General features: G+C 43.8%; 3 protein-coding genes across 3 annotated transcripts; all 3 read left to right on the top strand.

The window, feature by feature from the left end:
- Positions 1–2,938: 2,938 nt before the first annotated feature.
- Positions 2,939–6,911, top strand: LOC306928947 (acidic mammalian chitinase-like). The gene is made up of 11 exons (XM_079509269.1): positions 2,939–3,000; positions 3,804–3,833; positions 3,939–4,140; positions 4,247–4,303; positions 4,403–4,568; positions 4,756–4,880; positions 4,991–5,114; positions 5,228–5,413; positions 5,570–5,689; positions 5,779–5,920; positions 6,577–6,911. Exons 1-11 carry the CDS (start codon positions 2,976–2,978, stop codon positions 6,837–6,839), a joined length of 1,440 nt encoding a protein of 479 aa, XP_079365395.1. The 5' UTR covers positions 2,939–2,975; the 3' UTR covers positions 6,840–6,911.
- Positions 6,912–9,564: 2,653 nt separating this feature from the next.
- On the top strand, positions 9,565–14,459 carry LOC306928948 (acidic mammalian chitinase-like). Its single transcript, XM_079509270.1, has 12 exons — positions 9,565–9,710; positions 10,064–10,237; positions 11,058–11,087; positions 11,193–11,394; positions 11,508–11,564; positions 11,672–11,837; positions 12,283–12,407; positions 12,518–12,641; positions 12,755–12,940; positions 13,077–13,196; positions 13,286–13,427; positions 14,064–14,459. Exons 2-12 carry the CDS (start codon positions 10,213–10,215, stop codon positions 14,321–14,323), a joined length of 1,437 nt encoding a protein of 478 aa, XP_079365396.1. The 5' UTR covers positions 9,565–9,710; positions 10,064–10,212; the 3' UTR covers positions 14,324–14,459.
- A 3,262-nt stretch (positions 14,460–17,721) lies between these two features.
- On the top strand, positions 17,722–22,608 carry LOC306928945 (acidic mammalian chitinase-like). Its single transcript, XM_079509267.1, has 11 exons — positions 17,722–18,420; positions 19,241–19,270; positions 19,376–19,577; positions 19,690–19,746; positions 19,848–20,013; positions 20,201–20,325; positions 20,436–20,559; positions 20,667–20,852; positions 20,990–21,109; positions 21,199–21,340; positions 22,210–22,608. Exons 1-11 carry the CDS (start codon positions 18,396–18,398, stop codon positions 22,470–22,472), a joined length of 1,440 nt encoding a protein of 479 aa, XP_079365393.1. The 5' UTR covers positions 17,722–18,395; the 3' UTR covers positions 22,473–22,608.
- The last annotated feature ends 2,392 nt before the right edge of the window (positions 22,609–25,000 follow it).

The raw sequence follows: 25,000 nt of genomic DNA, 5'->3' as shown, positions 1-25,000 counted from the left end.
TATTTGGTCATCTTGCCCTTTTTATCATTTTACTCTTAGCCTACTGCCTGTTTACTCCGGGTTGTTCTCCTTATCCTATTTATGTCATGTCACCATCCACGTGCCTAATCATCTCAGCCCTATATTATCCTTTATATTATTATCATACTTATATTATGGGTTTCCGGACGCCAAGTTCAGATTCACTGTCTCTATTAGACTTTCCCCAGTCAAGTTAACTTGCCATACTGAGAGGTCTATTTTGATTTGAGACATGTATTTGACCTTGGTGCCTAGTGAGAAAGTAGATAGCAGGCCATTTCTCTCTGTCGAAGAGTTCACAGCTAGCAAGGAAAGAATGTTATCTTCAGGTTGCCATAGCAACGCCAGCCTCTGTGCTTTCCCGGTCTATGGCCATCAATGACGGAACCAAGGAAGATGTCACGATACCAGTCTCATCATCCATGTGCTGGTCCAATGAGTGCTCGACAACCAGCACCACCGTGGATATTGCGGAAATGAACTATCTATTCAGCCAATGAACGTTTATCAACAACTGACGTCAGATGCAGTATAAGCCAGGAAGATGCTGTGAAGAGGGGCAGTTCGGATCCATATTGGAACAATTGAATACTCTAAATTATAGTGATGTATTGTACTATTATTATTATTATCTGAACCATGTAGCACATTTTCTATGTAAATTGACTTTATTACCTACTAAAAATTACAGTTAAAACCTTAAACTTCCTCTCAGAACTTTATTTCGTCTGTCTCCAATTCGTTTTTAAGGTATCCTTCTATTTTTTATGGTAGAGTGACTGTCATTCAAGATTTAAAGGGCTACTCACTCATTTTTAAGGTAAATACAGCACGGTATTTGGTCTCCCTGCTGGGTTATTGAAGATATATATATTTACAGTCCTTTCTAATTAGCATTACAGAATAGATATAATTTATTTTTATCCATTAATACGATCCTTGGGGTCGCCGGAATTTTATTTCCATCAGGACCCTCCCCCCAGAAGCAAAGATTTGAGTTAAAACGGCTCTGAAAGAATATATATTTAAAGATTTGCACCACATTTTCACGATTTTTCAAAAATAGCAGACCTACAACTAAGTCTGCTATTTTTCAATAGCTAAAGTATAACATAATGCTTAGAACACCAAAAGGGGTTCCCGCCCAAAATGGGTTAATAGTGTGAGATTTATAGACTTTGGGGCATAAATAATATATTAGAAGCTTTTTTTATCAAGAATTGATCAATGTCACCATGGTCCACATACTGTACCACACACAGTACCAACCAATTGTCAAAGAGAGGAGAGAGGAGGTCCGTACACCGTTTAAAAAGCTCCCAAAATAATTTATTGACAGAGCGGACAAAAAAAAAACGTTTCGGCCTCAAAGGGCCTTCGTCAGGTATACTGATACTGAATTATCAACCTACATTAGGCTATAATACAATGTGTGTGTGTGTGTGTGTGTGTGTGTGTGTGTGTGTGTGTGTGTGTGTGTGTCTGTGTGTGTGTGTGTGTGTGTGTGTGTGTGTGTGTGTGTGTGTGTGTGTGTGTGTAGAGAGTATGCGCATGCTTAAAGTGAATGGCACATCGAGTGGCAAAGCAACAGGGCAAAGTGAGTTTAACATTGTTTAATGTTGTTTCATGCAATCAGATATGACTTTTCTGTGTGGATGTATGGACTATCAAGGCCAGAAAGTAGTTTTTTGCCACTCAGTAGGCGTTCCTGCATAACTTCCTGGTTTGATGATGATGTCACGCGCATACCCTCTATAAACATTCTGTGGCCTACTGTATCCCTGCCTGCTATACAACTGTGTTGTCTTCAGGCTATCCGTCTGCCTTCTGGCAGTGTCAGTCTCAGGGGTAGAGTGGCCGGAAGAGAGGCCGGATGGGAACCTCAGGTTCCCAGTTCGAATCCCGGGCTCCCCCAAGAGTTATTGTCCTTGAGCAAGACTCTGAACCCCTAATTGCTCCCGATGTACCCGCAGGTTGGTATACCTTGGCATGATTTCTGGACATATACGGACGTAAACGGCAACTGGTTGTACGAGGCATACAACAACTCCGATGTGGTATTTCTAGGTTTTCCTAACTTTTGATTTAGGTGGTGACATTTCACATTGAAATATATTGGAGAAAGCAATAAGGTACACCCGCAATAACACCCTCAGGCCTGAGGAAGGTCCCTAGTGACCGAAACGTTGCTTCATTAAATAAGACAATACTCTTGTGCCGAGCAGATACACAGTGTGCGGGTGTACCTTATTGCTTTCATTGATGTCCACTGGCCTACGCACCTGTGCATACGCCTGATTGCTAGGTGTGCGATAGTTTTCTCCTACACATTGAAATATATTGAAATCTTATCTAAAGGAAAGCCCCTTGAGATGCATCGTCTGGTTTTAGAGGGGGTCCTCGGGCACAACACAACACAATGAATACAATACATAGACAAAACAGTACCATGTCAACACACAACGATACACTTACAACGTTGAAACATAGAGGCTCTCCAATCCACTCAAAACACTACAACGACCAGAAGCATCTATTGCAACACCTTACAAAATACTACTACTACTACTACTACTACTACTACTACTACTACTAGTACTAGTAGTACTAGTACTAGTAGTACTAGTACTACTAATAATAATAATAAATAATCAAGCATTACAGTAAAATAGTTGTAGCCTATTGGTTCATAAGCAATTTCTGTATCCTGTCAATATTAGTCCTGCTAACTAGTAACAGCAACCATATCATTATTGAATGACACTTGAAAGTTATCAGCTCAATTTACAACGCCAGTGGAAAATAGAAGGGCACTGCTGACTAAGACCATGAATGAGGTGGCTGCTGATTAGCAAAAATAATGAAGCCGGATCAAACATGGTTTACTGATATGGAGAGGAAATGGAACCTATATAAGGGCTTTACTGGCGTTCAGTTAGCTGTACAGAGGCACCATGGGCAAGCTTCTCATCTGCGTTGGTAAGCTGAAAAATATATCTCTGTTTTTGTAGAAAAAGATTATTTAGCTACATTTTGAAATATATTATCTGTTCAACATATTTCTTAAATAGTAGCTTATCAAGTATTGTAAACGCAATTTTGTTTGATAATGAGTAACTTTTGTCTGTCACTTAGTCTTAATTAAAGGAGTATAGTTCACACAAATCATGACTTTATTACTTATTAGTTACTTATTACACACCCTGTGAGGCCTTGAATTCATGGAGATTCAAGCCAGTAATTTGGTCTCCTGCTGCATGGAGACATTAGCATCTTTACACCAGCCATCAAATTATTGGCTTAGGAATGTGACAAAAACAAACAAACGTTGTTTTGGGTGAACTATACTCCACATTCACAAGATATGTTTTTCATGCAGCATTGTATGCAAACGAACAAATTACCACCGAGCTCCACAATCATTTGTCCCAGGCAGGATAGCTGATGGTAATCTAGGCCTATATTTATAGCCTAGAGTACATATTATTTTGTCAAGAAATAAACCACGTAGTTGCTCCATCTTGGTTATTTCACACCTACAACTGCTAGTTTAAATCTGTTATTAGTTTTCGATAATGTTTCCATTATGTGTATACCGGTACATACAAAGCTGACAGCATGCTGCAATAGGATAGGACAGAAATAGCACAGGCAAACATGCAAAGTCCCAGTGACCAAAATCATGCGAATGAAGCAACATGAAAGGTATCGTCGCCTCCTGTGTGAACGCACCTTGAGTGCTTTTCCTAACTGACTTCTTTCTTGTTTCTCTGTGTCTGCAGGACTGGCTCTCCTGCTGCACGCGCAGCTAGGTACGTTTGTCCACTTGGTGTGATAGGCTACTCTCAAATGGCAGAATACAAAAAATTATATCGACAACAAAACAACCTAACTGCATCTTATATCATGTCCTGCAGGATCCTCCTACATCCTCTCCTGTTATTTCACCAACTGGGGACAGTACCGTCCCGGTGCTGGGAAGTACTTCCCCACACAGATTGACCCGTGTCTCTGTGACCACCTCATCTATGCCTTCGCTACAATGGACAACAACATGATCAAGTCCTTCGAGTGGGACGACCAGAAGCTATATGGACAGTTCCAGGCTCTCAAGAACCAGTGAGCGAGCAGAAACACACACACAAGCACACGCACACACCTACTGCATCCTACAGTGTGACACAAAGGCACGAGAACTCAAAGAATATATTTTCTTTTTTTCCAGGAACAGCAATCTGAAGACCCTGCTGGCCATTGGTGGATGGAACTTTGGCACTGCCAAGTGAGTATTAAAGATCAGCTAGTGACAGGAACCTCAGGAATGGGTAAAAGCTCTAGTATGAATCTCTCTCTGACTGTCTCTGTCTCTCTCTCTCTGCAGGTTCACAGCCATGGTGGCCAGTCCTGCTAACCGTCAGATCTTCGCCCAAAGCGTGATCCAGTTCCTGCGCCAGTACGAGTTTGATGGTCTGGACATCGACTGGGAGTACCCAGGCTCTCGTGGCTCCCCACCTGAGGACAAGGCTCGCTACACCGTCCTGTGTCAGGTCAGCCTTCTATCATGTTACATAATTCATGCTATGTGTCTCCTCAGCGTCCTGCAGTGAAATGCCAGTACGCCAAGCTAATTATTTGCACCCCCAATGCTCAACGATCCCGGACGAGCCCCCATTTGTGTTACAAACCCCTATGTTACAAACTCCTATGAGGATATCACCTCTTGTCTCTCTGCAGGAGCTGTTGGCTGCCTTTGAGGCTGAAGCCAAGAAGACCAACCGTCCTCGTCTGATGCTCACCGCTGCCGTCTCTGCTGGAAAGGGAACCATCGACACTGGATACGAGATCTCCGCGATCGGAGGGTCAGTATAGATAACACACATTAAGCACCAAGCACATATACAGGGGTTAATGTACCAACATACACACTGCGTGGGCGACACTGCACTGACTACCGCTGTCCTTTCACCAGTATCTTGGACTACCTCCATGTGATGACCTACGACTTCCACGGCTCCTGGGAGAAGATTCTTGGAGAGAACAGCCCTCTGTACAAGGGCCCATCTGACCAGGGTAGTCTGATCTACTTCAACATGGTGAGTGTGGAGGTTCCTCTCTCTAGACTATGATTTGTAGGCTACATTGTGGTTAACTGTATGAATGTATCGTCTTTACTGTAAACCGTAAATGTTTCCTTGTCCATATATAGGATTACGCTATGAACTACTGGAAGAGCCAGGGCGCCCCAGCTGAGAAGCTGCTTGTCGGATTCCCCACCTACGGCCACACCTTCAAACTGGCTTCCGCTTCCAACACCGCTGTTGGAGATGCAAACAGTGGAGCTGGACCTGCCGGTCCCTTCACCCGTCAGGCTGGATTCTGGGCCTACTATGAGGTAATTGGGCCTACTATGAGGTAATTCTTATTTTGTGTTTCTTCCACACTGTTGAGGAAGCTCGGAGTACAAGAATGTCATGTCCCCCACTGGCTGAATTGCACATGCATGTGAGGATAAAGCACCTTGAACCTATAAATCTCTGCCTTCATTCAGATCTGCACCTTCCTGAAGCAAGGCGCCACTCAGGCCTGGGATGCCCCCCAGCAGGTGCCTTACGCCTACAACACCCAGACCTGGGTTGGATACGACAACATCAAGAGCTTCAACATCAAGGTGCATAATTAGTATTTGACGTATTGCTCAGATTCGTAGCCACTGTCTCCTATTTCCGGGAGTACTAACAACTCGGTCCGTGTACACAGATCGACTGGCTGAAGCAGAGCGGTTTCGGTGGAGCCATGGTCTGGAGTCTGGACCTGGATGACTTCAGCGGCAATTTCTGTGGCCTGGGAAAATACCCTCTGATCAACACCATCAAGACTGGCCTGGGAACCGGAGCTGCTGGTAACATGCTCTGTCACGCACGCACGCACGCACGCACGCACACAGTACAGAACCAGACATGCAGCACCAAAGTCTGACATCACTGCCGCTAGAGGAAGCTAATCTTAGGTGGTGTATGTCGTCATATAAGAATTGTGTTCCAGAAATAAACAAACCACCCTGGTGATTTTACTCATATGGATCATAATTATGAAGCATTTTTTTTGTTTTTCCAGCTTAGTACAGGACAGTTGTATAGGTATACACTATTCTTGTATACAGTAGTTCTGCTTGTCGTCACTTCTTGTTTTCTCTGTCTTGCCCTGTATTGCTTTAGAGTACTTTATTTCCTTACTGTTTATTACCTGTAACTCTTGAACTCTTAACTTCTGTGCTGCCTCTGGGTGACATATTTCCAATTATTTATCCAAAGAGTGATTTATCTTTCTCCTCCATAGACGTTATCAAATGTAACTTAATAGAATAAATAAAGTTCCTAATATTTGCACATATTTGGATTCCAATACATAATAATAATAACGATGTGACCCATGGGTAGTGTGGGAGTGACATCAGGTACTTCGGTATACTCTTATACGCTTTCATATTTCCACGAAGACTCCCATCGGAGTTCCATCTCTCTTGACACCCACATTGTCCTCTGTCTCCCCCTTCAGGCTGTAGCCCTCGCACACAGCCTCTGGCCCCCGTCACCCCCACCCAGCACCCACGTCCCGTGCCCGGCGGTGGCGGCGGAAGCAGCGGAGGCGGAAGCAGCAGTGGAGGATCTGGATTCTGCTCCACCAGGAACAACGGATTCTACCCAAACCCCACCAACAAGAACCACTACTACCAGTGCGCCAATGGACAGACCTACGCGCAGAGCTGCGCTTCTGGCCTCGTGTTCGACACCAGCTGCGACTGCTGCAACTGGGCTTGAACAATGAGTACAATATGGCTCCACCGTGTGTCTTAGTAGTTCTTTAGGTGTATTGGAGTTGCGTGTAAATATAGACTGTTAATCCAATACGCTTGTTGTCTCATGATCACTGATGGAAATAAAGTACGTTATTGTATGGCTGTCTTCTTATGTGCCTTTTTCTCCTCCGGTCCTTTTGTCTCTACTTTAGTGTTGTTGATCAATGCCGAAAGTACGAAGACGTTGTTTATTGCAGTAGAACACGGAGTATCATCATCATCTTACATATTCTCAAATACATCACAGAGAATGGATAACCATCAAGGTGGAAGATGTTAGAGTACATAATGTACACATTACACGTTAAAGATATTTAAAATACTATTAAACTCAACAAAATTGATGTACAGTATTTGTAAAATAATCATTTTGTCAGCATCATTACCCAAGAAAGATAATGACATTGTCTCCACAACAAAATATACAACTTCCCAAAAGTAAAAAAAAATAAATACAAATAGAAACAATTACATCATGTAACATATTGCTGCAAGCAGCGTCAGAATGAGCTGGAATTATAGTAGTACTACTAATAATAATAAATGATCAAGCATTACAGTAAAATAATTGTAGCCTATTGGTTCATAAGCAATTTCTGTATCCTGTCAATATTAGTCCTGCTAACTAGTAACAGCAATCATATCATTATTGAATGACACTTGAAAGTTATCAGCTCAATTTACAACGGCAGTGGAAAATAGAAGGGCACTGCTGAAGAACATGAATGAGGTGGCTGCTGATTAGCAAAAATAATGAAGCCGGATCAAACATGGTTTACTGATATGGGTCCTCATTCACAAAGGAGAAATACGCAAGAGTGTAACGGAAGCGTAAACAGATGCGGGAAATTCCGTCCGATCACGCAACGTTGTTTTTGCCGTGCAATTCAAAGAGCGGTGTGTACCACAGGTACGCAGGTGTATGTTGTGAGGTACGCAGGTGAATGCGAGCGGGTGCCAAATGATCGGAAAATCAGCGGATAACTTAATTTGCATTGATCCACGGCCCATTTCACACCATAAAAGGCGTCAAGCATGACTCAGCAGACAGCAGTAAAAAAAACAAAAAATAACTATAGGCCTTACAGCTCAAACGAAATAGAGGTCCTCCTGACGGAATGCAACAAAATAATGATATTTTCCAGTATAGTGGCTTCACAAATTAAAATAAAAATGATTGCTGGAAAGAAATTAGGCTATATTAGGAAATTAAAAGAAAATGATCTGACCATGTCAAGCGCCGGAGCGACGACCACCACCTGCAGTCTCTTTTTTTACATCCATATACCATTACATTTGTGCGTGATTCTTTATATTGTCTATAGCCTACCATTAAACTATATAAATCATTTTCCCAAGCTTACAAAACGGTGAACGCTGCTCCGCACCGCTGCAGCAATGTCAAGCTGACTTACGGTATAAAATGCAGCTTGGCCATTTATTTATTTAAGTTCGGGACCAAGGCAGCAAGCTAGCGTATACTTGGCAATTATATTATAAAGCCTTTTCTTTTCTATTAAACAATTGCTCACTCACACCTTTGCAGAGGTAAAACATATATCCGATATTTTTATCAGAGCTGCATTGATTCATGCGGGGAATAGATTAATATCATCTCACTGTCATCTGTCTGAATGCCATGTGGAGAATGGATTTGTTCTGATCATGGACACGTAGGCATAGGCCTATAGCTATTTAAAATTTCAACCATATACGGCGGGTAGCCTCCTCTTTGTCAGATCTAAGTGCAGGTTCATTTATGATGATGTCGTCATATTAAAATGATTCGCGAATTTCGCGGGACATTTGGCACCAAACTTGATTGATCTCATCAATGTAGTAGCCTACAGCCTAGCTATAAATTCCCCATATTATAATTAATTAAGGTGCACTGGCTTAAAACTATGACTGGCCGAATTGCACGCGCTGATGCAAGCCCTTGTGACTGCTGTCTGTCTGTCAGACCGGCATGTCTGTGAACCATAGAAATAATCTGTTCTGTCCGGGCCGGGCTCACCGCACCGTTATATTAATTTTCCAATGAATTCGTACAGTGCAGAATGCAGATAAGTGTATGTTCTTTTTTAACATGCAGCGCGAGTCCGCGAGAGCCGATCTACAAGCTCACAACGCGTTGCACTGCGAGTAGAAAGCTGGGACTCTAGGCTAACCTGCCTCTAGAATGCATGCATTTAGGCATCCAAGTGATACTTGGCTTTTATATAAGCTATCATTTTTTTATGTGCTGACCAATGTTTTGGACACATTCCTACATATTTTATCTGAGATTTGGGGAATTTTAATTGATTCAGAATGAAGACTAAAGCCTTCTGAATAAATCTACGCAAGCAGTACACGACCCTCTGAGCTGGCGCAGCTTTTAGCGGAGATTCCGACCATCCGACGTCACCGTCAAGTTCACGTTCAAGTTCATGAATTCCCACGTAATGTGGGAATCCACGTAAATGCCTGTCCGCTCACGCTCCGCTCACGTTACGTAACGGTATGAGCGTAAACGCCGTTGTGAATGAGGACCATGGAGAGGAAATGGAACCTATATAAGGTGTTAAAAAGGCCAGTTGGTTTAGTCCACACTCACCCCTCCCCCCTCCTAGAGTAAGGCCAGTTGGTTTAGTCCACACTCACCCCTCCCCCCTCCTAGAGTAGTGGCTCCAACAAGCAGGTGAAGTTTATTGAGTTGATTAGGTCACTATGACACCAGCAGGTGTAGTTCCTTCACTTAATCAAGCCACACAGTTCATGTACCAGTTCACTATGTGCTAGTTCATTCTTCACTGCAGAGTTGTTGGGAGAGGTTGTGCGTCCATTGATAGTAAGTGTTTGGTTTATGTAAATGCAAACGTTTTCATGCCTATGTTCAATCTTATTGTTATGGATGTAAAGTGCTATTGCTTTGTTTGTATTTTGTGTTGTTCTTTGGCACTACTGCTAGAGTTTACCACTTAAAGCCTATGTGAGAGCTTGTAGATCAGTGATTTTTGGTTGATACGTAAAGTGCTATTGCTTTGTTTGTATTTTGTGTTCTTTGGCACTACTGCTAGAGTTTACCACTTACAGCCTATTATGTGAGAGCTTGTAGATCAGTGATTTTTGGTTGATACATTTGAATGTAGAGTGATTGCCGGTACATCAATGTTGTTTATCTTCTCATTTCTCATGTTATAGAAACCACATGCCTACACAACCTGTACAAAATAAACCGTGATCTAAACATCACATCAGTGGTGGGTGTGGAGTCATTGAGTGAGCCTACACGTCATTCACTTTTCTTCATAAGGGCTTTACTGGCGTTCAGTTAGCTGTACAGAGGCACCATGGGCAAGCTTCTCATCTGCGTTGGTAAGCTGACAAATATATCTCTGTTTTTGTAGAAAAAGATTATTTAGCTACATTTTGAAATATATTATCTGTTCAACATATTTCTTAAATAGTAGCTTATCAAGTATTGTATAAACGCAATTTTGTTTGATAATGAGTAACTTTTGTCTGTCACTTAGTCTTAATTAAAGGAGTATAGTTCACACAAATCATGACTTATTACTTATTAGTTACTTATTACACACCCTGTGAGGCCTTGAATTCATGGAGATTCAAGCCAGTAATTTGGTCTCCTGCTGCATGGAGACATTAGCATCTTTACACCAGCCATCAAATTATTGGCTTAGGAATGTGACAAAAACAAACAAACGTTGTTTTGGGTGAACTATACTCCTCAAGTCTGACGGCACATTCACAAGATATGTTTTTCATGCAGCATTGTATGCAAACGAACAAATTACCACCGAGCTCCACAATCATTTGTCCCAGGCAGGATAGCTGATGGTAATCTAGGCCTATATTTATAGCCTAGAGTACATATTATTTTGTCAAGAAATAAACCACGTAGTTGCTCCATCTTGGTTAATTTCACACCTACAACTGCTAGTTTAAATCTGTTATTAGTTTTCGATAATGTTTCCATTATGTGTATACCGGTACATACAAAGCTTGACAGCATGCTGCAATAGGATAGGACAGAAATAGCACAGGCAAACATGCAAAGTCCCAGTGACCAAAATCATGCGAATGAAGCAACATGAAAGGTATCGTCGCCTCCTGTGTGAACGCACCTTGAGTGCTTTTCCTAACTGACTTCCTGCTTGTTTCTCTGTGTCTGCAGGACTGGCTCTCCTGCTGCACGCGCAGCTAGGTACGTTTGTCCACTTGGTGTGATAGGCTACTCTCAAATGGCAGAATACAAAGAATTATATCGACAACAAAACAACCTAACTGCATCTTATATCATGTCCTGCAGGATCCTCCTACATCCTCTCCTGTTATTTCACCAACTGGGGACAGTACCGTCCCGGTGCTGGGATGTACTTCCCCACCCAGATTGACCCATGTCTCTGTGACCACCTCATCTATGCCTTCGCTACCATGGACAACAACATGATCAAGTCCTTCGAGTGGAACGACCAGAAGCTATATGGACAGTTCCAGGCTCTCAAGAACCAGTGAGCGAGCAGAAACACACACACAAGCACACGCACACACCTACTGCATCCTACAGTGTAACACAAAGGCACGAGAACTAAAATAATATATATATATATATTTGTTTTTTCAGGAACAGCAATCTGAAGACCCTGCTGGCCATTGGTGGATGGAACTTTGGCACTGCCAAGTGAGTATTAAAGATCAGCTAGTGACAGGAACCTCAGGAATGGGTAAAAGCACTAGTATGACTCTCTCTCTCTGACTGTCTCTGTCTCTCTCTCTCTCTCTCTGCAGGTTCACAGCCATGGTGGCCAGTCCTGCTAACCGTCAGATCTTCGCCCAAAGCGTGATCCAGTTCCTGCGCCAGTACGAGTTTGATGGTCTGGACATCGACTGGGAGTACCCAGGCTCTCGTGGCTCCCCACCTGAGGACAAGGCTCGCTTCACCGTCCTGTGTCAGGTCAGCCTTCTATCATGTTACATAATTCATGTGTCTCCTCAGCGTCCTGCAGTGAAATGCCAGTACTCCAAGCTAATTATTTGCACCCCCAATGCTCAACGATCCCGCACGAGCCCCCATTTGTGTTACAAACCAAAATCCGTAAAATCTGAATCCCCCCCCACCACCCACCCCCTTTTCCCCTCACTGTATATTTTTCTTTTCCCTTTTTACCTCCATTATGATGAATTCCTGTTCTGTTCTTTGACTATATAGAAGTGTCTTATTTGTACGTCTCTAAATGTTTTGATGAATTGAACAAGGTAACTCTTGTAAACTAGTGTAATGCTTAATTGGTCTTTGTATTGAGTTTGTGCTTGAAATGTACTGTAATTCTGCAAACTGTTAATAAATATTTCAATCAAAACAAACTCCTATGAGGATATCACCTCTTGTCTCTCTGCAGGAGCTGATGGCTGCCTTTGAGGCTGAAGCCAAGAAGACCAACCGTCCTCGTCTGATGCTCACCGCTGCCGTCTCTGCTGGAAAGGGAACCATCGACACTGGATACGAGATCTCCGCGATCGGAGGGTCAGTATAGATAACACACATTAAGCACCAAGCACATATACAGGGGTTAATGTACTAACATACACACTGCGTGGGCGACACTGCACTGACTACCGCCGTCCTTTCACCAGTATCTTGGACTACCTCCATGTGATGACCTACGACTTCCACGGCTCCTGGGAGAACATTCTTGGAGAGAACAGCCCTCTGTACAAGGGACCATCTGACCAGGGTAGTCTGATCTACTTCAACATGGTGAGTGTGGAGGTTCCTCTCTCTAGACTATGATTTGTAGGCTACATTGTGGTTAACTGTATGAATGTATCGTCTTTACTGTAAACCGTAAATGTTTCCTTGTCCATATATAGGATTACGCTATGAACTACTGGAAGAGCCAGGGCGCCCCAGCTGAGAAGCTGCTTGTCGGATTCCCCACCTACGGCCACTCCTTCAAACTGGCTTCCGCTTCCAACACCGCTGTTGGAGATGCAAACAGTGGAGCTGGACCTGCCGGTCCCTTCACCCGTCACCCTGGATTCTGGGCCTACTATGAGGTAATTCTTATTTTGTGTTTCTTCCACACTGTTGAGGAAGCTCGGAGTACAAGAATGTCATGTCCCCCACCGGCTGAATTGCACATGCATGTGAGGATAAAGCACCTTGAACCTATAAATCTCTGCCTTCATTCAGATCTGCACCTTCCTGAAGCAAGGGGCCACTCAGGCCTGGGATGCCCCCCAGCAGGTGCCTTACGCCTACAACACCCAGACCTGGGTTGGATACGACAACATCAAGAGCTTCAACATCAAGGTGCACAATTAGTATTTGACGTATTGCTCAGATTCGTAGCCACTGTCTCCTATTTCCGGGAGTACTAACAACTCGGTCCGTGTACACAGATCGACTGGCTGAAGCAGAGCGGTTTCGGTGGAGCCATGGTCTGGAGTCTGGACCTGGACGACTTCAGCGGCAATTTCTGTGGCCAGGGAAAATACCCTCTGATCAACACCATCAAGAGTGGCCTGGGAACCGGAGCTGCTGGTAACATGCTCTGTCACACGCACACGCACACGCACACCGTACAGAACCAGACATGCAGCACCAAAGTCTGACGTCACTTAGAGGATGCTAATCTTAGATGGTGTACAGTATGTCGTCATATAAGAATTGTGTACCAAAAATAAACAAACCACCCTGGTGATTGTACTCATATGGATCATAATTATGAAGCATCAACTGTCGGAGAAAAACGTTTTTTTGTTTTTCCAGCTTAGTACAGGACAGTTGTATAGGTATACAGTAGTTCTGACGGCACTTCTTGTTTTCTCTTTCTTGCCCTGTATTGCTTTAGAGTACTTTCTTTCCTTCTGTTTAGTACCTGTAACTCTTGAACTCTTAACTTCTGTGCTGCCTCTGGGTGACATATTTATCCAAAGAGTGATTTATCTTTCTCCTCCATAGACGTTATCAAATGTAACTTAATAGAATAAATAAAGTTCCTAATATTTGCACATGGGGATTCCAATACATAATAATAACAACGCTGTGACCCATGGGTCGTGTGGGAGTGACATCAGGACTTCGGTATACTCTTATACTCTTTCATATTTCCACGAAGACTCCCATCGGAGTTCCATCTCTCTTGACACCCACGTTGTCCTCTGTCTCCCCCTTCAGGCTGCAGCCCTCGCACACAGCCTCTGGCCCCCGTCACCCCCACCCAGCACCCCCGCCCCGTGCCCGGTGGCGGCGGAAGCAGCGGAGGCGGAAGCAGCAGTGGAGGATCTGGATTCTGCTCCACCAGGAACAACGGATCCTACCCAAACCCCACCAACAAGAACCACTACTACCAGTGCGCCAACGGACAGACCTACGCGCAGAGCTGCGCTTCTGGCCTCGTGTTCGACACCAGCTGCGACTGCTGCAACTGGGCTTGAACAATGAGTACAATATGGCTCCACTGTGTGTCTTAGTAGTTCTTTAGGTGTATTGGAGTTGCGTGTAAATATAGGCTGTTAATCCAATACGCTTGTTGTCTCATGATCACTGATGGAAATAAAGTACGTTAATGTATGGCTGTCTTCTTATGTGCCTTTCTCTCCTCCGGTCCTTTTGTCTCTACTTTAGTGTCTTCTACTTTAGTGTTGTTGATCAATGCCGAAAGTACGAAGACGTTGTTTATTGCAGTAGAACACGGAGTATCATCATCATCTTACATATTCTCAAATACATCACAGAGAATGGATAACCATCAAGGTGGAAGATGTTAGAGTACATAATGTACACGTTAAAGATATTTAAAATACTATTAAACTCAACAAAATTGATGTACAGTATTTGTAAAATAATCATTTTGTCAGCATCATTACCCAAGAAAGATAATGACATTGTCTCCACAACAAAATATACAACTTCCCAAAAGTAAAAAAAAATAAATACAAATAGAAACAATTACATCATGTAACATATTGCTGCAAGCAGCGTCAGAATGAGCTGGAATTATAGTAGTACTACTAATAATAATAAATGATCAAGCATTACAGTAAAATAATTGTAGCCTATTGGTTCATAAGCAATTTCTGTATCCTGTCAATATTAGTCCTGCTAACTAGTAACAGCAATCATATTGAATGACACTTGAAAGTTATCAGCTCAATTTACAACGGCAGTGGAAAATAGAAGGGCACTGCTGAAGAACATGAATGAGGTGGCTGCTGATTAGCAAAAATAATGAAGCCGGATCAAACATGGTTTACTGATATGGGTCCTCATTCACAAAGGAGAAATACGCAAGAGTGTAACGGAAGCGTAAACAGATGCGGGAAATTCCGTCCGATCACGCAACGTTGTTTTTGCCGTGCAATTCAAAGAGCGGTGTGTACCACAGGTACGCAGGTGTATGTTGTGAGGTACGCAGGTGAATGCGAGCGGGTGCCAAATGATCGGAAAATCAGCGGATAACTTAATTTGCATTGATCCACGCCCCATTTCACACCATAAAAGGCGTCAAGCATGACTCAGCAGACAGCAGTAAAAAAAACAAAAAATAACTATAGGCCTTACAGCTCAAACGAAATAGAGGTCCTCCTGACGGAATGCAACAAAATAATGATATTTTCCAGTATAGTGGCTTCACAAATTAAAATAAAAATGATTGCTGGAAAGAAATTAGGCTATATTAGGAAATTAAAAGAAAATGATCTGACCATGTCAAGCGCCGGAGCGACGACCACCACCTGCAGTCTCTTTTTTTACATCCATATACCATTACATTTGTGCGTGATTCTTTATATTGTCTATAGCCTACCATTAAACTATATAAATCATTTTCCCAAGCTTACAAAACGGTGAACGCTGCTCCGCACCGCTGCAGCAATGTCAAGCTGACTTACGGTATAAAATGCAGCTTGGCCATTTATTTAAGTTCGGGACCAAGGCAGCAAGCTAGCGTATACTTGGCAATTATATTATAAAGCCTTTTCTTTTCTATTAAACAATTGCTCACTCACACCTTTGCAGAGGTAAAACATATATCCGATATTTTTATCAGAGCTGCATTGATTCATGCGGGGAATAGATTAATATCATCTCACTGTCATCTGTCTGAATGCCATGTGGAGAATGGATTTGTTCTGATCATGGACACGTAGGCATAGGCCTATAGCTATTTAAAATTTCAACCATATACGGCGGGTAGCCTCCTCTTTGTCAGATCTAAGTGCAGGTTCATTTATGATGATGTCGTCATATTAAAATGATTCGCGAATTTCGCGGGACATTTGGCACCAAACTTGATTGATCTCATCAATGTAGTAGCCTACAGCCTAGCTATAAATTCCCCATATTATAATTAATTAAGGTGCACTGGCTTAAAACTATGACTGGCCGAATTGCACGCGCTGATGCAATAATGTGGACTTCTATTTTTTTATAGGGCTAATTAGCCCTTGTGACTGCTGTCTGTCTGTCAGACCGGCATGTCTGTGAACCATAGAAATAATCTGTTCTGTCCGGGCCGGGCTCACCGCACCGTTATATTAATTTTCCAATGAATTCGTACAGTGCAGAATGCAGATAAGTGTATGTTCTTTTTTAACATGCAGCGCGAGTCCGCGAGAGCCGATCTACAAGCTCACAACGCGTTGCACTGCGAGTAGAAAGCTGGGACTCTAGGCTAACCTGCCTCTAGAATGCATGCATTTAGGCATCCAAGTGATACTTGGCTTTTATATAAGCTATCATTTTTTTATGTGCTGACCAATGTTTTGGACACATTCCTACATATTTTATCTGAGATTTGGGGAATTTTAATTGATTCAGAATGAAGACTAAAGCCTTCTGAATAAATCTACGCAAGCAGTACACGACCCTCTGAGCTGGCGCAGCTTTTAGCGGAGATTCCGACCATCCGACGTCACCGTCAAGTTCACGTTCAAGTTCATGAATTCCCACGTAATGTGGGAATCCACGTAAATGCCTGTCCGCTCACGCTCCGCTCACGTTACGTAACGGTATGAGCGTAAACGCCGTTGTGAATGAGGACCATGGAGAGGAAATGGAACCTATATAAGGTGTTAAAAAGGCCAGTTGGTTTAGTCCACACTCACCCCTCCCCCCTCCTAGAGTAAGGCCAGTTGGTTTAGTCCACACTCACCCCTCCCCCCTCCTAGAGTAGTGGCTCCAACAAGCAGGTGAAGTTTATTGAGTTGATTAGGTCACTATGACACCAGCAGGTGTAGTTCCTTCACTTAATCAAGCCACACAGTTCATGTACCAGTTCACTATGTGCTAGTTCATTCTTCACTGCAGAGTTGTTGGGAGAGGTTGTGCGTCCATTGATAGTAAGTGTTTGGTTTATGTAAATGCAAACGTTTTCATGCCTATGTTCAATCTTATTGTTATGGATGTAAAGTGCTATTGCTTTGTTTGTATTTTGTGTTGTTCTTTGGCACTACTGCTAGAGTTTACCACTTAAAGCCTATGTGAGAGCTTGTAGATCAGTGATTTTTGGTTGATACGTAAAGTGCTATTGCTTTGTTTGTATTTTGTGTTCTTTGGCACTACTGCTAGAGTTTACCACTTACAGCCTATTATGTGAGAGCTTGTAGATCAGTGATTTTTGGTTGATACATTTGAATGTAGAGTGATTGCCGGTACATCAATGTTGTTTATCTTCTCATTTCTCATGTTATAGAAACCACATGCCTACACAACCTGTACAAAATAAACCGTGATCTAAACATCACATCAGTGGTGGGTGTGGAGTCATTGAGTGAGCCTACACGTCATTCACTTTTCTTCATAAGGGCTTTACTGGCGTTCAGTTAGCTGTACAGAGGCACCTAGCCCGTCTCCGGACCCCCCGGGTTGAGCTCCTTTGGACCCCTACGACGTAGGGTCCGGTCTCACCGGATTCAAGCGACATGGGACGCAATCTGACTTTCCCTGACTTAGCCCTGTGCTGCGGTGTGGGTGCCACGCTGACATATTCCAAACGAAGCATATGAACGCTATAGGAGACAACGAACCATCTGACCCCCCCCGCGAACGGCTCAGAAGCCGTTAAGTATTTTTAATGTTTGTACGACCGTTTTGCCAGCTCTGAAATTCTCTCTTCGGTCCCTCCTTGTTGACATATCGGTTGGCTAGCTGCGCCTACGAGGCGCGTAGGGAGGCGCTGCTAGCCAACCGAGATGCCGAGAGGCGGTACAATGGGATGTCAACAAGAGAGAATTTCAGAGCTGCCAAAACGGTCGTACAAACATTAAAAATACTTAACGGCTTCTGAGCCGTTCGCGGGGGGGGTCAGATGGTTCGTTGTCTCCTATAGCGTTCATATGCTTCGTTTGGAATATGTCAGCGTGGCACCCACACCGCAGCACAGGGCTAAGTCAGGGAAAGTCAGATTGCGTCCCATGTCGCTTGAATCCGGTGAGAAGGAACCCTACATAAAGTCATCAAAATGTCAGAAACTTTAACGTAGGGTTCCGAAAGGAGCTAAGAGGCACCATGGGCAAGCTTCTCATCTGCGTTGGTAAGCTGACAAATATATCTCTGTTTTTGTAGAAAAAGATTATTTAGCTACATTTTGAAATATATTATCTGTTCAACATATTTCTTAAATAGTAGCTTATCAAGTATTGTATAAACGCAATTTTGTTTGATAATGAGTAACTTTTGTCTGTCACTTAGTCTTAATTAAAGGAGTATAGTTCACACAAATCATGACTTATTACTTATTAGTTACTTATTACACACCCTGTGAGGCCTTGAATTCATGGAGATTCAAGCCAGTAATTTGGTCTCCTGCTGCATGGAGACATTAGCATCTTTACACCAGCCATCAAATTATTGGCTTAGGAATGTGACAAAAACAAACAAACGTTGTTTTGGGTGAACTATACTCCTCAAGTCTGACGGCACATTCACAAGATATGTTTTTCATGCAGCATTGTATGCAAACGAACAAATTACCACCGAGCTCCACAATCATTTGTCCCAGGCAGGATAGCTGATGGTAATCTAGGCCTATATTTATAGCCTAGAGTACATATTATTTTGTCAAGAAATAAACCACGTAGTTGCTCCATCTTGGTTAATTTCACACCTACAACTGCTAGTTTAAATCTGTTATTAGTTTTCGATAATGTTTCCATTATGTGTATACCGGTACATACAAAGCTTGACAGCATGCTGCAATAGGATAGGACAGAAATAGCACAGGCAAACATGCAAAGTCCCAGTGACCAAAATCATGCGAATGAAGCAACATGAAAGGTATCGTCGCCTCCTGTGTGAACGCACCTTGAGTGCTTTTCCTAACTGACTTCCTGCTTGTTTCTCTGTGTCTGCAGGACTGGCTCTCCTGCTGCACGCGCAGCTAGGTACGTCTGTCCACTTGGTGTGATAGGCTACTCTCAAATGGCAGGATACAAAAAATTATATCGACAACAAAACAACCTAACTGCATCTTATATCATGTCCTGCAGGATCCTCCTACATCCTCTCCTGTTATTTCACCAACTGGGGACAGTACGGTCCCGGTGCTGGGAAGTACTTCCCCACACAGATTGACCCATGTCTCTGTGATCACCTCATCTATGCCTTCGCCACCATGGACAACAACATGATCAAGTCCTTCGAGTGGGACGACCAGAAGCTATATGGACAGTTCCAGGCTCTCAAGAACCAGTGAGCGAGCAGAAACACACTCACAAGCACACGCACACGCACACACCTACTGCATCCTACAGTGTGACACAAAGGCACGAGAACTCAAAGAATATATTTTCTTTTTTTCCAGGAACAGCAATCTGAAGACCCTGCTGGCCATTGGTGGATGGAACTTTGGCACTGCCAAGTGAGTATTAAAGATCAGCTAGTGACAGGAACCTCAGGAATGGGTAAAAGCACTAGTATGACTCTCTCTCTGACTGTCTCTGTCTCTCTCTCTCTCTGCAGGTTCACAGCCATGGTGGCCAGTCCTGCTAACCGTCAGATCTTCGCCCAAAGCGTGATCCAGTTCCTGCGCCAGTACGAGTTTGATGGTCTGGACATCGACTGGGAGTACCCAGGCTCTCGTGGCTCCCCACCTGAGGACAAGGCTCGCTACACCGTCCTGTGTCAGGTCAGCCTTCTATCATGTTACATAATTCATGTTATGTGTCTCCTCAGCGTCCTGCAGTGAAATGCCAGTACTCCAAGCTAAATATTTGCACCCCCAATGCTCAACGATCCCGGACGAGCCCCCAAATATGTTACAAACCCCTATGTTACAAACTCCTATAAGGATATCACCTCCTGTCTCTCTGCAGGAGCTGTTGGCTGCCTTTGAGGCTGAAGCCAAGAAGACCAACCGTCCTCGTCTGATGCTCACCGCTGCCGTCTCTGCTGGAAAGGGAACCATCGACACTGGATACGAGATCTCCGCGATCGGAGGGTCAGTATAGATAACACACATTAAGCACCAAGCACATATACAGGTGTTAATGTACCAACATACACACTGCGTGGGCGACACTGCACTGACTACCGCCGTCCTTTCACCAGTATCTTGGACTACCTCCATGTGATGACCTACGACTTCCACGGCTCCTGGGAGAAGATTCTTGGAGAGAACAGTCCTCTGTATAAGGGCCCATCTGACCAGGGTAGTCTGATCTACTTCAACATGGTGAGTGTGGAGGTTCCTCTCTCTAGACTATGATTTGTATTGTGGTTAACTGTATGAATGTATCGTCTTTACTGTAAACCGTAAATGTTTCCTTGTCCATATAATAGGATTACGCTATGAACTACTGGAAGAGCCAGGGCGCCCCAGCTGAGAAGCTGCTTGTCGGATTCCCCACCTACGGCCACACCTTCAAACTGGCTTCCGCTTCCAACACCGCTGTTGGAGATGCAAACAGTGGAGCTGGACCTGCCGGTCCCTTCACCCGTCAGGCTGGATTCTGGGCCTACTATGAGGTATATTCTTATTTTGTTTTTCTTCCACACTGTTGAGGAAGCTCGGAGTACAAGAATGTCATGTCCCCCACCGGCTTAATTGCACATGCATGTGAGGATAAAGCACCTTGAACCTATAAATCTCTGCCTTCATTCAGATCTGCACCTTCCTGAAGCAAGGCGCCACTCAGGCCTGGGATGCCCCCCAGCAGGTGCCTTACGCCTACAACACCCAGACCTGGGTTGGATACGACAACATCAAGAGCTTCAACATCAAGGTGCACAATTAGTATTTGACGTATTGCTCAGATTCGTTGCCACTGTCTCCTATTTCCGGGAGTACTAACAACTCTGTCCGTGTACACAGATCGACTGGCTGAAGCAGAGCGGTTTCGGTGGAGCCATGGTCTGGAGTCTGGACCTGGATGACTTCAGCGGAAATTTCTGTGGCCTGGGAAAATACCCTCTGATCAACACCATCAAGAGTGGCCTGGGAACCGGAGCTGCTGGTAACATGCTCTGTCACGCACGCACGCACACGCACGCACACAGTACAGAACCAGACATGCAGCACCAAAGTCTGACATCACTGCCGCTAGAGGAAGCTAATCTTAGATGGTGTACAGTATGTCGTCATATAAGAATTGTGTACCAAAAATAAACAAACCACCCTGGTGATTTTACTCATGGATCATAATTATGAAGCATCAACTGTCGGAGAAAAACGTTTTTTTGTTTTTCCAGCTTAGTACAGGACAGTTGTATAGGTATACACTATTCTTGTATACAGTAGTTCTGACGGCACTTCTTGTTTTCTCTGTCTTGCCCTGTATTGCTTTAGAGTACTTTCTTTCCTTCTGTTTAGTACCTGTAACTCTTGAACTCTTAACTTCTGTGCTGCCTCTGGGTGACATATTTATCCAAAGAGTGATTTATCTTTCTCCTCCATAGACGTTATCAAATGTAACTCAATAGAATAAATAAAGTTCCTAATATTTGCACATGGGGATTCCAAAACATAATAATAACAACGCTGTGACCCATGGGTCGTGTGGGAGTGACATCAGGACTTCGGTATACTCTTATACTCTTTCATATTTCCACGAAGACTCGCATCAGAGTTCCATCTTTTTTTTTTAGATATTTTTTTTTTGCGGCTTACGCCTTTTATTGGTTCTTTGAAGGGACAGACAGTAGGCTGACAGGAAACGGGAGAGAGATGGGGGAAGACATGCAGTAAAAGGCCGTGTCGGGCTCGGGAGTCGAACCCGCGGCACACTGCGACTGGATTACCAGTCGGGTGCCCAGACGGTTACGCCACCGCCTGGGCAGTTCCATCTTTCTTGACACCCACTTTGTCCTCTGTCTCCCCCTTCAGGCTGCAGCCCTCGCACACAGCCTCTGGCCCCCGTCACCCCCACCCAGCACCCACGCCCCGTGCCCGGCGGTGGCGGCGGAAGCAGCGGAGGCGGAAGCAGCAGTGGAGGATCTGGATTCTGCTCCACCAGGAACAACGGATTCTACCCAAACCCCACCAACAAGAACCACTACTACCAGTGCGCCAACGGACAGACCTACGCGCAGAGCTGCGCTTCTGGCCTCGTGTTCGACACCAGCTGCGACTGCTGCAACTGGGCTTGAACAATGAGTACATTATGGCTCCACCGTGTGTCTTAGTAGTTCTTTAGGTGTATTGGAGTTGCGTGTAAATATAGGCTGTTAATCCAATACGCTTGTTGTCTCATGATCACTGATGGAAATAAAGTACGTTATTGTATGGCTGTCTTCTTATGTGCCTTTCTCTCCTCCGGTCCTTGTGTCTCTACTTTAGTGTTGTTGATCAATGGCGAAAGTACGAAGACGTTGTTTATTGCAGTAGAACACGGAGTATCATCATCATCTTACATATTCTCAAATACATCATAGAGAATGGATAACCATCAAGGCGGAAGATGTTAGAGTACATAATGTACACATTACACGTTAAAGATATTTAAAATACTATTAAACTCAACAAAATTGATGTACAGTATTTGTAAAATAATCATTATGTCAGCATCATTACCCAAGAAAGATAATGACATTGTCTCCACAACAAATGATACAACTTCCCAAAAGTAAAAAAATAAAATAAAAAAATAAACAATTACATCATGTTAACATATTGCTGCAAGCAGCGTCAGAATGAGCTGAAATTCTAAATGTTGGCAGATATAAGGGACAGAGGTCATGGATCACAGTGGCAAATATGTTCCTGGTGAGGACAGGCATAATGTGTTAAATTATTCTTGTTGGCCAATAGTAGTAAGATTTGTTTCTTGGCCATTTGGCATGACCCTCCTGCCAAGTTTAATACAATGCGACTGCCCTCACTGCATACAAACAAACAAACAAACAAATGGCGTGTCTACACAATGTATGCTTGCTTCCTACTGTAACTACCAGCAAACAGTAGTCAGTTGGGGGAGGGGGTATTCAATTTGTCAATCAATCAAACAATCAGTCAGGAGAGTGAAGCACAAGAGATCTATTTCAACAATCTATGGCACACGGTTCCGGGGTCGTTTCCCGCCGAGGACGCTGTGGGCGTGTTCTCCCCTCTGCGTTATACTCAACAAACTGACATTTCCGAACGCACCCTATAAGTGCCCTATGGTGAAAGTGGAGTTTGCATGTTCTCCCCGTGTCGCCTATGGCTACTAGGGTAGCAGGTATACACCCCCACAAAAGACAGACAGGATACTGCTTCCCTTCCCCCCTCTTCAGACTGATGGACTTTTTATCACCCTTCAGGTGATAAGAAGTGGCCTTCTCACTCCTCATGCATTGAAGGAAGTATGAGCTCAGTTTGGGGCTCTCCCCAGGTGGGAGAGTGGATAGAAAACAATCAAACAAACAACAAAAAAGCAGTGCGCAAAATGTGTTGTGGTGTGTTTACATTGTAAGGTCTAAAAACCCACAGCTTATTACATGGCTGTGTTTCCCACAGCTTATTACATGGCTGTGTTTCCCACAGCTTATTACATGGCTGTGTTTCCCACAGCTTATTACATGGCTGTGTTTCCCACAGCTTATTACATGGCTGTGTTTCCCACAGCTTATTACATGGCTGTGTTTCCCACAGCTTATTACATGGCTGTGTTTCCCACATCTTATTACATGGCTGAGTTTCCCACATCTTATTACATGGCTGAGTTTCCCACAGCTTATTACATGGCTGTGTTTCCCACATCTTATTACATGGCTGTGTTTCCCACATCTTATTACATGGCTGAGTTTCCCACATCTTATTACATGGCTGAGTTTCCCACATCTTATTACATGGCTGAGTTTCCCACATCTTATTACATGGCTGAGTTTCCCACATCTTATTACATGGCTGAGTTTCCCACATCTTATTACATGGCTGTGTTTCCCACAGCTTATTACATGGCTGCTCCCACAGCTTATTACATGGCTGTTCCGTTTTTTTCAATCTCATTCAAGACGGGCCATGCAGATGGTGTAGTACTTGTTTTAAACGTAAACAGTAGCATCAGAAAGTGTGGTTTAAAACAGTAGCATCAGAATGTGTGTGTGTGTGTGTGTGTGTGTGTGTGTGTGTGTGTGTGTGTGTGTGTGTGTGTGTGTGTGTGTGTGTGTGTGTGTGTGTGTGTGTGTGTGTGTGTGTGTGTGTGTGTGTGTGTGTGTGTGTGTGTCCTATATAAACATTATGTGGCCTACCGTATCCCTGCCTGGTATACAACTGTGTTGTCTTCAGGCTATCCGTCTGCCTTCTGGCAGTGTCAGTCTCAGGGGTAGAGTGGCCGGATGGGAACCGTGAGGTTCCCAGTTCGAATCCCGGGCTCCCCCAAGAGTTATTGTCCTTGAGCAATAATGTTGCTTTAATGAAGCAACAATTCGGTCCCTAGTGACCGAAACGTTGCTTCATTAAATAAGACAATACTCTTGTGCCGAGCAGATACACAGTGTGCGGGTGTACCTTATTGCTTTCATTGATGTCCACGCGCTGGCCTACGCACCTGTGCATACGCCTGATTGCTAGGTGTGCGATAGTTTTCTCCTACACATTGAAATATATTGAAATCTTATCTAAAGGAAAGCCCCTTGAGATGCATCGTCTGGTTTTAGAGGGGGTCCTCGGGCACAACACAACACAATGAATACAA

The sequence above is a fragment of the Electrona antarctica genome (genome assembly GCF_951216825.1).
Source record: "Electrona antarctica genome assembly, chromosome: 9".
NCBI classification, from domain to species: Eukaryota; Metazoa; Chordata; class Actinopteri; order Myctophiformes; family Myctophidae; genus Electrona; species Electrona antarctica.
Note: the sequence above shows the minus strand (reverse complement) of the source record. Positions and strands in the feature narration are given on the sequence as shown.